General features: G+C 39.8%; 1 protein-coding gene across 3 annotated transcripts in view; it reads left to right on the forward strand.

Annotated features, from left to right (window-relative positions):
- Nucleotides 1-7,635, forward strand: part of CEP57 (centrosomal protein 57) — a 41,601-nt gene extending 33,966 nt beyond the window's left edge. For all 3 annotated transcript variants that reach the window (XM_070384303.1, XM_005899499.3, XM_070384302.1), the window contains 3 exons: nt 4,372-4,610; nt 5,162-5,306; nt 6,437-7,635. In XM_070384303.1, coding sequence (XP_070240404.1) covers nt 4,372-4,610; nt 5,162-5,306; nt 6,437-6,667 — 615 coding nt within the window. In that variant the 3' untranslated portion in view covers nt 6,668-7,635. The remainder of the gene's footprint in view (nt 1-4,371; nt 4,611-5,161; nt 5,307-6,436) is intronic.
- Nucleotides 7,636-15,153: the final 7,518 nt, after the last annotated feature.

A 15,153-nucleotide genomic window follows, 5' to 3' on the forward strand; every position in this document is an offset into this window, starting at 1 on the left:
ACTACTGATGAAACCTCATTATACCTCAGACAGCCCTTCACGTTTCTATAAGGCTTTACTTGGAAATGCTTCAGTTCAGTTCAGTCGCTCAGTCGTGTCTGACTCTTTGCGACCCCGTGAATCACAGCACGCCAGGCCTCCCTGTCCATCACCAACTCCCGGAGTTCACTCAGACTCACGTCCATTGAGTCAGTGATGCCATCCAGCCATCTCATCCTCTGTCGTCCCCTTCTCCTCCTGCCCCCAATCCCTCCCAGCATCAGAGTCTTTTCCAATGAGTCAACTCTTCGCATGAGGTGGCCAAAGTACTTGACTAGATGGACCTTTGTTGGCAAAGGGTGAATCAACTCCTATAGTGTGCTTCATTTAATTAAAAATTCTGTGTAAAAAAATCAATTCCACAAATATAGGACCTAGAAAGGCTGATGCTAAGACTAAGTAAAAGACCTGAGTAAAAGTCAACTTTAGTTGACTCTGGAATTAATGAGTGAAAGGGATGTTAGGCTTCCCTGTAACATGAATTAGATACTAGGCTGAATTCCTAGACCTCCAGAACATGACACTCTATTCTGTGCTGGTCACAAATTGAGAGGCCTATATTCAGTTTAGGAAGCAATGGAGTGAAGTGGTTAAGGAACTCACAAAGCACATCTTATCATGAATCACTGAAGAAAAACATTTAGTAACCTAGAAGAAGGTAAGAATAAAAATAAAGCTATCTTCAAAAGTTCATCATCATCTATATGTATCCCTGAGAGCAGAAAAAACCCCACTGAGTAAAATTTACAACAATAGATTTCATGTCACTAAGACGGTTACTCCTTAGGAAAAAAGTTATGTCCAACCTAGATAGCATGTTGAAAAGCAGAGACATTACTTTGCCAACAAAGGTCCGTCTAGTCAAGGCTACGGTTTTTCCAGTGGTCATGTATGGATGTGAGAATTGGACTATGAAGAAAGCTGAGCACCAAAGAACTGATGCTTTTGAACTGTGGTGTTGGAGAAGACTCTAGAGAGTCCCTTGGACTGCAAGGAGATCCAAACAGTCCATCCTAAAGGAGATCAGTCCTGGGTGTTCATTGGAAGGATTGATGCTAAAGCTAAGGCTCCAATATTTTGGCTACCTCATGCGAAGAGTTGACTCATTGGAAAAGACTCTGATGCTGGGAGGGATTGGGGGCAGGAGGAGAAGGGGACGACAGAGGATGAGATGGCTGGATGGCATCACGGACTCGATGGACGTGAGTTTGAGTGAACTCCAGGAGTTGGTGATGGACAGGGAGGCCTGGCATGCGTGATTCATGGGGTCGCAAAGAGTCAGACACGACTGAGCGACTGAACTGAACTGAACTGAACCCATGTTAGATTAGTTCAGTTTTCTGTTGTATTTGTATTATCCCCAAATTTAATTTGCTTATCTTTGGTAATTCCCATTGACGTCATTAATAGATTGAACAGGGCAGGTTCAAAGATAGGGTTTTCAACCCAAAGTCATCATTTTTTCAACTTTTTAAATTTTAATTGGAGGCTAATTACTTTACAGTATTGTAGTGGTTTTGCCATACATTTGACATGAATCAGCCATGGGTGTACATGTGTCCCTCATCCCAGACCCCCCTCCCTCCCCATCCCGTCCCTCTGGGTTGTCCCAGTGCACTGGCTTTGCAAGCCCCGTTTGTTGCGTTGAACTTGGACTGGCGATCTCTTTCACAAATGGTAATACACACGTTTCAGTGCTATTCTCTGAAATCATCCCACCCTTGGCTTCTCCCACAGAGCCAGTATAACAGTGTTGTGATAGTTTTAGGTGCCCTGAGGTCTCTACAAGTTATAATTTGTGCTTTTTGTGAAATATTATTCAAACAGCTAAGAATGTGCTATCAATTTGAGTATATCCCAAACTGTCTAGTGTGAAGGCCAGTTATTTTTATTTATACATTGTCATAAACTAATACACTTGTAAAATGCAATAAAAGTTAATTGCTAGAAAAAAATGAAATTTAAGACAAATACAAGTTACAGTTTTTTCATTTCTAAATTCAGTAGACATAAAATTATCTTAAGGAGGGTCAGAAAAGTAACAAAAAAGAATTTCAAAATTCTTTAAGCTTTTCTACTTCATCTTTCCATGTGAATTTTAGACTAAACTTCTCTACCAAAAATATGTCATGCTGGGATTTTGATAGGAATGTATTAGTTAGGGAGAATTGACATCCTTGTTGATAGCCGTGAGAATGGTGTATCTCTTATTTATTTAGATCATTGATTTCTTTCATCAGGCCTTTCAACATATTAGTCCCATACCAGTTTTGTTAGATTTGTATTCAGTTTTTTTTAGCAGTTGTGAATTGTGTTGAGTTTCAACTTGTTTCTACATGATCAGTAGTATGTTTGGGCTTTGTATGTTTATCTTACATTCTGTGACCTTGCTGAATTCACTTATTAGTCCTAGGAATTTTTTTTTTATTATTATTATTTACTTAAGCTTTTCTATGGCCTCACTGACTCCATGGACACGAGTTTGAGTAAACTCCGGGAGTTGGTGATGGGCAGGGAGGCCTGGCGTGCTGCATCCATGGGGTCTCAAAGAGTCGGACATGACTGAGCGACTGAACTGAAGCTTTTCTGTGTAAAAAATCATGTCATATGTAAATAAGGATAGTTTATTTCTTCCTTTCTAATTTGCGTACCTTTTTACTTTTCTCTTGTGTTACTGCACAGGCTAGGATTTCCTGTATCATGTTGTAAGTAACAATGATGAGAGTGGACATCCTTGCCTTTTTCTGGTCTTCAGGGGAAAGCATTCAGTCTTTCACCAATAAGTATGATATTAGGTTTAAGCTCTTTGTCTATGCTCTTCATCAACTTGAGGAAATTTCTCTCTCTTCCTAGTTTGCTAAAAGTTTATACCCTTAATGGGTATTGGAGTTTTTCACATGCTTTTTTTCAAGTGATAATGGTTATGTGGTTTTTCTTTCTCACCTTATTGATATGCTGGATTACATGGATTCATTTTCACATACTGAAGTATCATTGCATCCCTAGAATAAACCCCACTTGGATGTTGTATATGCATCTTTGTATATTATATACACAGTCAGTCATGTCCAACTCTTTGTGACCCCATCGATAGTAGCCCGCCAGGCTCCTCTGTCCATGGAATTCTCTTGGCAATAATACTACAGTGGGTACCCATGCCCTCCTCCAGAGACTCTTCCCAACCCAGGGATTGAACCCAGGTCTCCTGCATTGCAGGCAGATTCTTTACCACCTGAGCCACCAGGAAAGCTAATACCAATTTAAGTGTTTAATTTAATTACTAAATTCGATTTGCTACCTAACCATAAAAACTAGGGTAAACAAAGCATCTGTTTAACTTAGCAGAGTGGTTTGCAAATCTGGCTGATCAGAATCAATTGGCAAATTTTAAATGTAAATTTCTAAGCCTTGACCCTGAACTGATTGAGTAGGGAGTGCTGCCCAGGAATCTGCATTTTAAACAGTCTGTCTAGCTGATGCTTATGGAGCCAAGTTGGCCCAACTGTCTGTTTATACATTGAAATTGCACATTGAGACAGTTGTTTAGTGTTCAAAGACAAAAATGTTTTGAGAGGGCTGCCAGGTTTTTGCTGCTGTTTATATGTCAGACATGAACTTAGTGCTTCCTACTAGAGGACAGCGAAATAAATATGGTAAGTCTCTATCACCTGGAAGTACTTACACTATTTAATAGATGAAATAGACATGCAAATGCAGTTAACAATCTATTGTGATAAATGCTGTGATAGAGATACATGCCATAGGTCATCTGAGACTAGACCAATGAATGAACTGGAGGTTTTAAGAAAGTCTTTACAAAGCATATAAGGAACTGTGTACTTTTCTTTTTATTGGCACATGAAAGAAATGGCATGTGCAAGTACAGTTTACTGAAAGAGTGCAGAGCAGGTAGGAGACACTGGGACATAAGGCTGAGGTGTCGAAGTTGCAGCTTAGTGTCCACAGGGCCTTGATTTCTCTGCGAGGAGTTTGTACATTTAGAGTCAGCGGGCCTAAGATCAGATTGTGTTAAATAGGAGAACATGACCAGAATAATATTTTAGGAGGACAGCTGATAGCACTGTGGAGTTAAGAGACAGGGAACAGGAGGACAGACAGTTGGGATGTTCTTCCATAACTGACAGAGGTGGGCACTAAGCCACATGCATGCCAGTAGGGTGGAGCGTAAGACGCAGACTGGAAATGCACTTGTAATGTTGGAAGTTTGTATCATAGGGGTTTTGTGGGAAAGGAAAGAGTCTTTTTACCCAGGTTAGGGGGTAAAAACATTTTTCCAGAAGATGTGGCTTCAATTACTTCTCTTTTCTTCAGTCCACCAGCCCCAGCCATGCAGTGGTAGCCAATGTTCAGCATGTCTTGCATCTAATGAAGCAACACAGCAAAGTCTTGTGCAACGATCGCGTAGTCAGCAGTATCCCTTTGGCAAAACAAGTGTCTTCACGAACTGGGAAGAGCAAGAAGTCAGCAACACCTCCCTCCTCTAGCAGTGTTAATGAAGAGCTGTCTGAAGTCCTACAGACTTTACAAGATGAATTTGGGCAAATGAGCTTGTGAGTTTCACTGTTTCTTTTTTTTTTTTTTTTAATTTCATTTAATTGTAAAACCTCATTTTAACTTCTTGGTGACTTTAATAATTCTATCATATTTAAATACTTCAAGAAATATTTACTGAACACAATCATTTTACCAATCACTCAACAAGTTACTAGGACTTTAACAAATAACAGCTCTTCTGGGCAAAGTGTCTCCCTTTTCTATTACTGTTAAATGTTTTGAAGACCAGAAGTTTAGTTACATTTATCTAAATGTAACTGATAAGTTAGGAAGTGAGTGAAGGACAAGAATCCTTCTCTGGGCTTTCCTTTTCTACATTATGTAATGCTCTGTGGGGGAGATAGATAATTAGTGCTTTAAACTTTTTCCTTGGCCTCTGGTACCCTTTTTGGACTTCTTTACTATCATTAATAATAAGGAAATTTGCTCTATTTAAAAAAAATGAGTCACGTTTTAATGGGCAAAGCAGGGATCCCATGGTGAGGGAGATGTAGTGGACTTAGCCGTGTAACATAGGAAACGAAGCCCTCTTCTGTGTTTTATATAGTGATCACCAGCAGCTTGCAAAACTTATCCAAGAATCACCAACTGTTGAACTGAAAGACAACTTAGAGTGTGAACTGGAGGCGTTAGTGGGAAGGATGGAGGCAAAAGCCAATCAGATAACTAAAGTGCGAAAATATCAAGCCCAGGTAACTGTTTTCCTTTACCCATTTCTAATGATTAAAAAACAAGAATAAAACAGAACAAAAAACCCTTTCCTTCAAGTATATTGATGACATTGTATCATAGATAGCTATAAGAAATATTTCCTTATTGTAGATATTTACTAATTCAGTTCATTAGTTATTAAGAACTGGTGTTAAGCAGGCTAGGAAGACACTGTCTTGTAGTCTCTTGGAGTAGATTTTATCATCTGAAATACATCTTCCAAGTACTGAATATATTTAATGTTCTTACATGAAAGAGATTTCTCTATCTGTGTTTGGCTGCACTGGGTCTTCACTGCTTTTGGCGGGTTGTGGTGCGTGGGCTTCTCGTGGTGGTGGCTTCTCTTTGGCAGAGCACAGGCTCTACCCGTGGGCTCCAGTGGTTGCAGCGCGTGGGCTCAGTGATGATGGCGTGCAGGCTCAGGAGCTGTGGTACACGGGCTTAGTTGCCCCGAGACATGTGGAAGCTTCCAGGAAGCAGGGATTGAACCTGTGTTCCCTGCACTGGGAGGCAGATTCTTAACCACCGGACTACCAGGGTTAATGTTTTCTGTACATTAAATTTACCTTTTTCTAATTAAACACCAGCAGCAATTTATTTTAGCCAACAGCTAAAGTAAAAATAAAGCTCCCTCTTTGAAATTAAATTATTCTAAAAGAGAGATAATAAAATTAAAAAATCCTTTTCATAGTACTAATACATAACCATTACATTCCATCTATCCAGAACATGCTTCTCTCTGCTCAGACTAGTTTCAAGAATGCCTTTCTCTTCCTCATTTATTTAAAATCCTTCTTGTCTTCCATTACCCGTGTGGGAGTTTTTGCCTCCTCCTTGACTTCCCCCAAACCTTCTTGCTTCTCACACACCCTGTCCTGCATTTGGCAGCATTATCCTAACTTCTGGTGTAGCACCAGAATTGATTTCTCCTCTTGTTTTGATGTCACTATACACTAGTACAATAGGTTTTTGAAGGCTTTAAAAAAAACCCAGGGGAAAAAAATATATATATGCGTTTTAGTTAGCATGAGAGTTAAAAATACCAGTTTTTGCAAGCATATGTTTTTATTAATCTTTCCTTTTTCTTTCTTGCCTTGGTTTTTTGGTATAGCTGGAGAAGCAAAAGTTGGAGAAGCAGAAGAAGGAATTAAAAGCCACCAGAAAGACTCTTGATGAGGAAGGAAACAGCAGCAGCCGTTCTACAACCACAGGGACCACAAATAAGAAGGACTTTGCCAAACCGAGACCTGGAGAAAAAAGCAGGAAAAATCTTCAGTTATTGAAAGATATGCAATCCATACAGAATTCATTACAAAGCAATAGTTTGTGTTGGGATTACTGACTGGTACCAGGTCATAAATTTTATTCACATAATCTGTACCTCATCAATCAGATATTGACTTTCCAGGTCTCATGTTGGAATTACTTAATAGCAGGCATTTAGGGACCCACGCTTCATTACGTAGGCTTCTTGTGCCACACATCACAACTAAATGGTAGCCATCTAAACAGAAACGGGGGGTAGTTTTAAAGGCCAAGAAGCCACACATACTCTGTTTCTTTGTTTGAGATGAATTTGCTGTACTGAGATATTGCACTTTGTAAACAAATTACCAATTTTTTACTTGTGGGTGTGATTTTTTTAAATAGTTCTATTATATAAGTAAAATTAGGTTTAAATTATCAAAGTATGAGGCTATCCCATAGGCAGTGTTTGTTTGAAAAGTCTCATTTTTAAATCTTCCCTGGCATGAATCGCCTGCTTTTACTTTTCAATACAACCATTAAATATGCTCCATTTTGACTACTGATGGAGGCTTTCTATATTTAAATATTTATACATATTTAAGAGGATTGCTTTATTTTGCTTTTTGACATTACAGACATTGGTCAGTATTAAATACACTTGCATTGATGTTAATTCACCATTAAAATTTTTAAAGATGCATTCATTTTAAATCAGTTAAATGTGAAAATCACAAAAGCATTTTTAAAACTATAAACAAATTGTTAATGACGTAAATGAGGTTTTCAAATGAAGAGAGAAAGGGAGGTGTTGTAAAGTATATACATATGTATTTTTAGATAATACCTGTTTGTAATCATGCTATTCATTTCAAGGCATTATGGTTTTTAATCTTAAACTCAAAATCCCTGATTATTTAATTCTGTGTACAGTATGAGTGCAATATTAACTGTACACATGTAATTGTCATTGTTAATAATGTGAATCATAGTTTTGAATAGTTCAAGACATGTTAACTTTATAAATTTGCCACTGAAATCAATAAAGCAGCTTTTTTAAGGAAACACTGAAATTTTCCTTAGCAGCCTGTTAATAAAGGCTTTATTTGTTGTAATCTCTCAAAAAAAATACATTTTTAAATAGAACATTAACCTCTTATGAGAAACAGTAAGGATATATGGTATTTAATACATAATTTGCCTTTTTCATGCTTACACAGAAACCAGATCCAACAAAACTGAACTGTCTCACAGTATATAAGACACTCTTTATTGTTGTTAAGTCTCTCAGTCACGTCTGACTCTCTGCAACCCCATGAACTGCAGCACGCCACACTTCCCTGTCCTTCACTATCTCCCGAGTTGCCTCAAACTCACGTGCATCGAGTCAGTGATGCCATCCAACATCTCATCCTCTGTCGTCCCCTTCTTCTCCCGCCTTCAATCTTTCCCAGCATCAGGGTCTTTTCCACTGAGTCAGTTCTTCACATCAGGTGGCCAAAGTATTGGAGTTTCAGCTTCAGCATCAGACCTGCCAATAAATATTCAGGACTGATCTCCTTTAGGATGGACTGGTTGGATCTCCTTGCAGTCCAAGGGACTCTCAAGAGTCTTCTCCATCACCACAGTTCAAAAGCATCAGTTCTTCGGCACTCAGCTTTCTTTATAGTTCAACTCTCACATCCATACATGACTACTGGAAAACCCCTAGTTTTGACTAGACGGACCTTTGTCAGCAAAATAATGTCTCTGCTTTTCAATATGCTGTCTAGGTTGGTCATAACTTTACTTCCAAGGAGCAAGCGTCTTTTAATTTCATGGTTGCAGATTTTGGAGCCCAAGAAAATAAAATCTGTCACTGTTTCCATTATTTCCCCATCTATTTGCTATGAAGAGATGGAACCAGATGCCATGATCTTCGTTTTTTGAATGTTGAGTTTGTAGCCAGCTTTTTCACTCTCCTCTTTCACTTTCATCAAGAGGCTTTTTAGTTCCTCTTCACTTTCTGCCATAAGGGTGGTGTCACCTGCATATCTGAGGTTATTGATATTTTTCCAGCAATCTTGATTCCAGCTTGTGCTTCTTCCTCCAGCCCAGTGTTTCTCATGATGTACTTTGCAAGTAAGTTAAATAAGCAGGGTGACAATATACAGCCTTAATGTACTCCTTTCCCAATTTAGTGCTAGTGAACACATTGAGTAGATATTAAAGAGATTCCTTTTTGCCTGGGGTTGAAATGGAGTTCTAGGATTTTGTCTAGACAAGCAGCATGAAATGCAGTGGCTGTGGTCACTAAGCGTATTAGGCCTTTTACTGCATTGACGATGCGTTCCGGGGACAGTGGTGGGTGGGGTGTGCAGTGCTGTGGTGGTGCAGAGGGAGGCGGGGCGGGGCAGAGAAGGGAGTGGTGAAGCAAGGATCATTTCCTGGGGAAGGCAATGACTCCTCACCCACACAACAGCAATGGCCTTGAGGGAGAACAGTTTCAGGTCCACAGGATAACGAAACAAAGGCAAGGATGCAGGAATCTGCACTTTACATAGGAGAATTGGGACCAGTTGAGTAGTACTTGTACATAAAAGTTGAGTTTATGCCAGTGAGAATAGAAGGGTAAGCAGACAAGTGCCAGGAGACTCAGGAGCTTTGACTTAACCACACAAGTTTGTCTGTAAATTTCATATCCCTAATCATAAAGGAAAAAGTAGACCTGTGCAACCAATAGTCAGATAAACATAGTATAACTGTAGATATAAAAGTGCTAAGACTGCTCTCCCCAGCTTCCAAACACACCCCAGTGGATTATCTTTTAGTTCTGTTAGGAACACCTTTATTACAAGTGTGTTTGTTTGAACACATGCATTACAGAATGGGTATCACTTGCATGCACTGAAATAATACTGCTGAATACAGCATCAAGTAGCTTTGTTGGAAACAATCTTTATTATGTCTTCCTAAATACTTAACTACATGCATTTCAAAATGGGTGTCACTTCCAATCCCTGAAATGACACTGCTGGAACACAGCTTGTAAGTAGCTTTGTTAAAAACATCTTTATTGTAAGGTTTTCAAATAGAACAAATTTGACATGTAATGTACAAATTCAAGGTGTATAGTGTGTTACTTTGATACATTTATATATTGTAATATGATTGCCACTGTAGTGCCATTTATCACATTATATAACTATAGTTCAATATTGTTGTCTGCACTCATTATATTGTGCATTCTCTCTATGGGTTATTTACTACTTGTTGCAAGTTTGTACCCTTAACATCAATCTTGTCCATCTCCTGCTAACCACTATTTTACTGATTTTTATAAGTTTGATGTTTTTAGAGTCAACATATGAGACCATACAGTGTCCTTCTCTGACTTAGCGTAATGTGCTCAGGGCTCCTCCATGTTGCAAATGACTGGAATCCTTTCTCAAGGCTGAATAATATTCTGTGTGTATATATCCATTATTTGTATCCATTCACTCACTGATGGATTTAGGTTGCTTCCATATCTTGGCTGCTGTGAATAATGCTGCAGTAAACATGGGAATAATGCATTATTTTCTTTGAAATCCTATTTTCACTTACTTTGGTTCCTTACCTGGAAGTATGAGATCTATTTTTAATTTTTTGATGAACCTCTGTATTTTACATAAAAGTTGGACCAGTTTACATTTCCATCAACTGTGTACAGTTAACCCTTGAACAGTATGTCTGCACCCACAAATCCAACCTCAGATCATGTCGTACTGTAGTATCTAACTATTGAAAAACATCCGAGTGGACCTGCACAGTTCACCCCTCTTAACTGGCAACTGTATAAGGGTTCCCTTTTCTCCACAGCCTCACCAGACAGCACCTGTTACGTATCTTCTTGATGATAACCATTCTAACAGGTATGGTTGGTACCTCACTGTGGTTTTTATTTCCATTTCCCTGCAGGTTAGGCATGCTGAACATCTTTTCATGTACCCATGGACTACTCTGATGTCCTCTTTGGAAAAATGTCCATTTAGTTTTGTCCATTTTTCATTTGGATTTTTTTCATTGTTACTCAGTTGCATTTTTGTTTAAATATATTTTGGATATTAACCTCTTATTTAATACAGTAAGTCCCCTACGTATGAACCAGTTCCATTCCAAGAGCACATTCATAGGTCCAGTTTGTAAGTACAACAAAGTTAGCCTAGGTACCCAACTCACACAGTTGGTTATACACCACTGCTTTTATGCTTGCTTCTGTGCATCCTGGGCTTGAAATAAAGTACTGTACACTATGGTAGTGTACAGCAAAGTGCACAAACGCACAACCACTTGTAGAGGATGCAGGCACGATTATGTACGCCAGACACCTGAACTTACGTGATTGGCCCTGTGAAGGCCTGTTTGTGTCTTTGAGAGTCCCAGCTTGAAGGTTTGTTATAGTGGGACTTACTCTGGGGTGTAAAAATTTTCTCCCTTTCACTAGCCTATTTTTTTCATCCTTTCTCTCTCTTGCTGTGCAGAAGCTTCTGAGTTTGATGTAGTCTCCCTTCTTTTCTGCTTCTGTTTGTGCTTTTAGCATCATGTCCAGAAAATATCATTGCCAAGACCAATATTGCGCATCTTCCCTTCTAGAAGTTTTATGGCATCAGGTCTTAGGTTTAAGGCTTTGATTCAAGTTAATTATTTTAATGTATGATTTATGTTAATATATTCAAAGCAGGCCTTCTTTGATTACATTTCAAAAATTGCCCCTCATTGCCTTATTAATATCACATTAGGCTGTTTTATTCACAACACCACTATTTAAGTTTTGTGAATGGCGTTAGGTAGGCATCCGATTTGGGATTCCCTGCTAGTTCAGCTGAAGAATCCACCTGCAATGCAGGAGACCCCAGTTTGATTCCTGGGTCAGAAAGTTCCCTTGGAGAACAGATAGGTTATCCACTTGAGTATTCTTGGGCTTCCCTGGTGGCTCAGAAGGTAAAGAATCTTCTGCAATGCAGGAGTTCGATCCCTGGGTTGGGAAGATTGCTTGGAGGAGGGCATGGCAATCCACTGCAGTATTCTTGCCTGGAGAATCCCCATAGACGGCAGAGCCTGGTGGGCTACAGTCCACAGGGTGGCAAAAAGCCAGACACGACTAAGCACAGCACAGGCATCCAATTTGGTTTGTTCTGCATGTGTTTCTCCAGTATCCCAGAACTTTATTGAAGAGACTACCTTTCCCCACTGGGTGTTCTGGCTCCCTCATCAAATGTTCGTTGACTGGGGGCCTCCCTGGTGACTCAGATGGCAGAGAATCTGCCTGCAATGCAGGAGACCAAAGTTCAATCCCTGGGTCAGGAAGATCCCCTGGGGAAGGAAATGGCAACCCACTCCAGTATTGTTGCCTGGAGAGTTCCATGGACACAGGAGCCTGGCAGGCGACAGCCCATGGGGGTCACAAAGAGGTGGACATGACTAAGCTACCAATACTTTGCCTTTTCTCTCAGTGGGATTTAATTCTGGTCTTTCTATTCCAGTGGTCAGTGTGTCTATTTCTTGTGCCAGTAACATACTGTTTTTATTACTGTGGTTTTGTATTAATAGTATAGTTTGAAATCTGAAAACATGATTCCCACAGCTTAGTTCTTTTTACCCAGGATTGTTTTGGCTATTTGGGGTTTTGTTTTGTGGTTCCACAAAAAATTTTGGATTGTTTCTTCTGTGTCTGTAAAGAATGCCTTTGGTATTTTCATGGGAACTGCACTCAATCTATAGATAGCTTTGAGCAGTAACAGTCATCTTAACGATTTTAATTCTTCGATTCTATGGGCATAGGATGTGTTTCCATTTGTGTCCTCTTTGATTTCCTTCAACAAAGTCTTGTAGTTTTCATTGTACAGATCTTTCACTTTCCTAGCTTAAACTTTTCCTCAACAGTTTACTGCTTTTAATGCTATTTTGAGTGGGACAGTTTTCAGTACTTCATCATTATTGTAAAGGAATACAACTGACTTCTGCATGATATAACTTTATTGAAAATGTTGATTAGTTCCAATAGTTTTTTGGTTGACACCACAATTATATCCGTATAAAATCAAATCATCAGCAAATAGAGAAGTTTACTCTTTCCTTCCTGATTTTGGATGCCTTTTCTCTGTCTTGCCTAGCTGCTCTAACTAGGAATTCCAATACTATAATGAACAAGAGTGGTGAGAGTGGGCCTCACTGTCTTCTTGATCTTAGAGGGAAAACTTTCAGCATTTCTCCATTGATAGCTGTTGGTTTGGGGCATACAGCCTTTACTGAGATATGTTCTTTTTTTACCCAATCTGTTAAAGGTTCTTATCATGAAAGGATGTTGTATTTTGTCGTGGAAGATGTTTATCTTTTTTTGCATCTACTGAAATGGTCATGTAGCTTTTCTTTCACTTTACTGACATGATATATTACATTTACTGATTTGCATATGTTAAGCCATCCTTACATACTAGGGATCAGTCCCATTTGGTCATGGTATATAATCCTTTTTATGTGTTCTTGAATTTGGTTTGCTAAGAGGATTTCTGTATCTATATTCAGCAGAGATACGAGTCTAATTTTCTTGTATCCTCATCTGGTTTTGGTATCAATGTACTTGTAGATAAGTGCAATTGTTCCCTCCTCCTCAGTATTTGCAAGAGGAAGATTGTATTGATTCTTTATATGACTGCTAGAATTCACCAAGGAAGCCATCTGGCTCTGCAGCTTTCTGTGTTGTGGCATTTTTGATTTTTTGATTACTGATTCAATCTCTTTACTAACTACTGGTCTGTCATGGAGATTCTCCTCAGAAACCCAGGGTGTTGCTGAAGAGCAGTGGGACCCTCCAACTGCAGCCCCAGAGCTGGGCAGACTTGTACTCGCCCCTTTCACTTTGCCCCTCCTCTGCTGGGCAGGTCGGCGCTGCCGCTGCAGCCGGTGTCACCACAAATCTCCGGCTCCCGAGCCTCCTCTGGGGATTCATCCAGCCAGTTTCAGATACGCAGATGGAGGAATCTCAGGTGTCCTGGTGTGCTGTGCAGAGGCACTTCTGTCCGGTTATGCATGTCTGATTCGTTACAAGTAAAAGGGAGAGAAAAGGAAGCACTTGTGCCATCATGATGCTGACGTCTTCACTACAGGGTCATCTTATAGGCACTGCATTTCGGAGACTCCCGCAAAGGTAAGTGAGGGAAATCGCAAAATGGATGGAGAACGGATTTAGAAAGTATTTGGAGTAGAAAACGTAGCTTTAATATTAACGGACTGGTCATGTCAATACTGTTATAAACATTCTTGTAACAAATTTCAGGCAATGACCAAATCATCATGGTACCACTTTTGCTTACTGTTGTTCAGTCACTCAGTTGTGTCCGACTCTTTGCAACTCCATGGCCTGCAGCGCGCCAGGCCTCCCTGTCCTTCACCATCTCCTGGAGTTTCCTCAAACTCATGTCCATTAAGTCAGTGATGCCATCCAACCATCTCATCCTCTGTCACCCACTTCTCCTGCCTTCAATCTTTCCCAGCATCAGGGTCTTTTCCAATAAGTCAGTTCTTCACATCAGGTGGCCAACGTATTGGAGCTTCAGCTTTAGCATCAGTCCTTCCAATGAATATCCAGGGTTGATTTCCTTTAGGATTGACTGGTTTGATCTCCTTGAGTCCATGGGACTCTCAAGTCTTCTCCAACACCACAGTTCAAAAGCATCAGTTCTTTGGTGCTCAGCCTTCTTTATGGTTCAACTCTCAAATCCACACATAACTACTGGAAAAACCTTAGCTCTGACTATACAAACCTTCATTGGAAAAGTGATGTCTCTGCTTTTTAGTATGCTGTTTAGGTTTGCCATAGCTTTTTCTTACAAGGAACAAGCATCTTTTAATTTCATGGCTGCAGTCACCATCTGCAGTGATTCTGGAGCCCAAGAAAATAAAGTCTGTCACTGTCTGTGCATCTATTTGCCATGAAGTGATGGGACCAGATGCCATGATCATAGTATTCTAAATGTTGAGTTTTAAGCCAGCTTTTTCACTCTCCTCTTTCACTTTCATCAAGAGGCTCTTTAGTTCTTTGTTTTCTGCCATTAGGGTGGTGTCATCTGCACATCTGAGGTTATTGATATTTCTCCAAAAATCTTGATAGAACTTGAGCTTCATCCAGCCTGGCATTTCCCATGATGTACTCCAAATGTGAGTTAAATAAGCAGGGTGACAATACACAGCCTTGACATACTCCTTTCCCAATTTGGAACCAGTCTGTTGTTCCATGTCCAATACTAACTGTTGCTCCTTGACCAGCATACAGGTTTCTCAGGAGGCAGTAAGGTGGTCTGGTATTCCCATCTCTTGAAGAATCTTCCAGTTTGTTGTCATCCACCCAGTCAAAGGCTTTAGTGTAGTCAATAAAGCAGAAGTAGATGTTTTTTTTTGGAATTTCTTTGTTTTCTATGATCCAATGGATGCTGGCAATTTGATCTCTGGTTCCTCTGCCTTTTCGAAATCCAGCTTGTACATCTGGAGTTCTAGGGTCACGTACTATTGCAGCCTAGCTTAAAGAATTTTAAGCATTACCTTACTGGCATGTGAAATGAGTGC

The sequence above is a fragment of the Bos mutus genome, chromosome 15 (genome assembly GCF_027580195.1).
Source record: "Bos mutus isolate GX-2022 chromosome 15, NWIPB_WYAK_1.1, whole genome shotgun sequence".
In the NCBI taxonomy this organism is placed as follows: Eukaryota; Metazoa; Chordata; class Mammalia; order Artiodactyla; family Bovidae; genus Bos; species Bos mutus.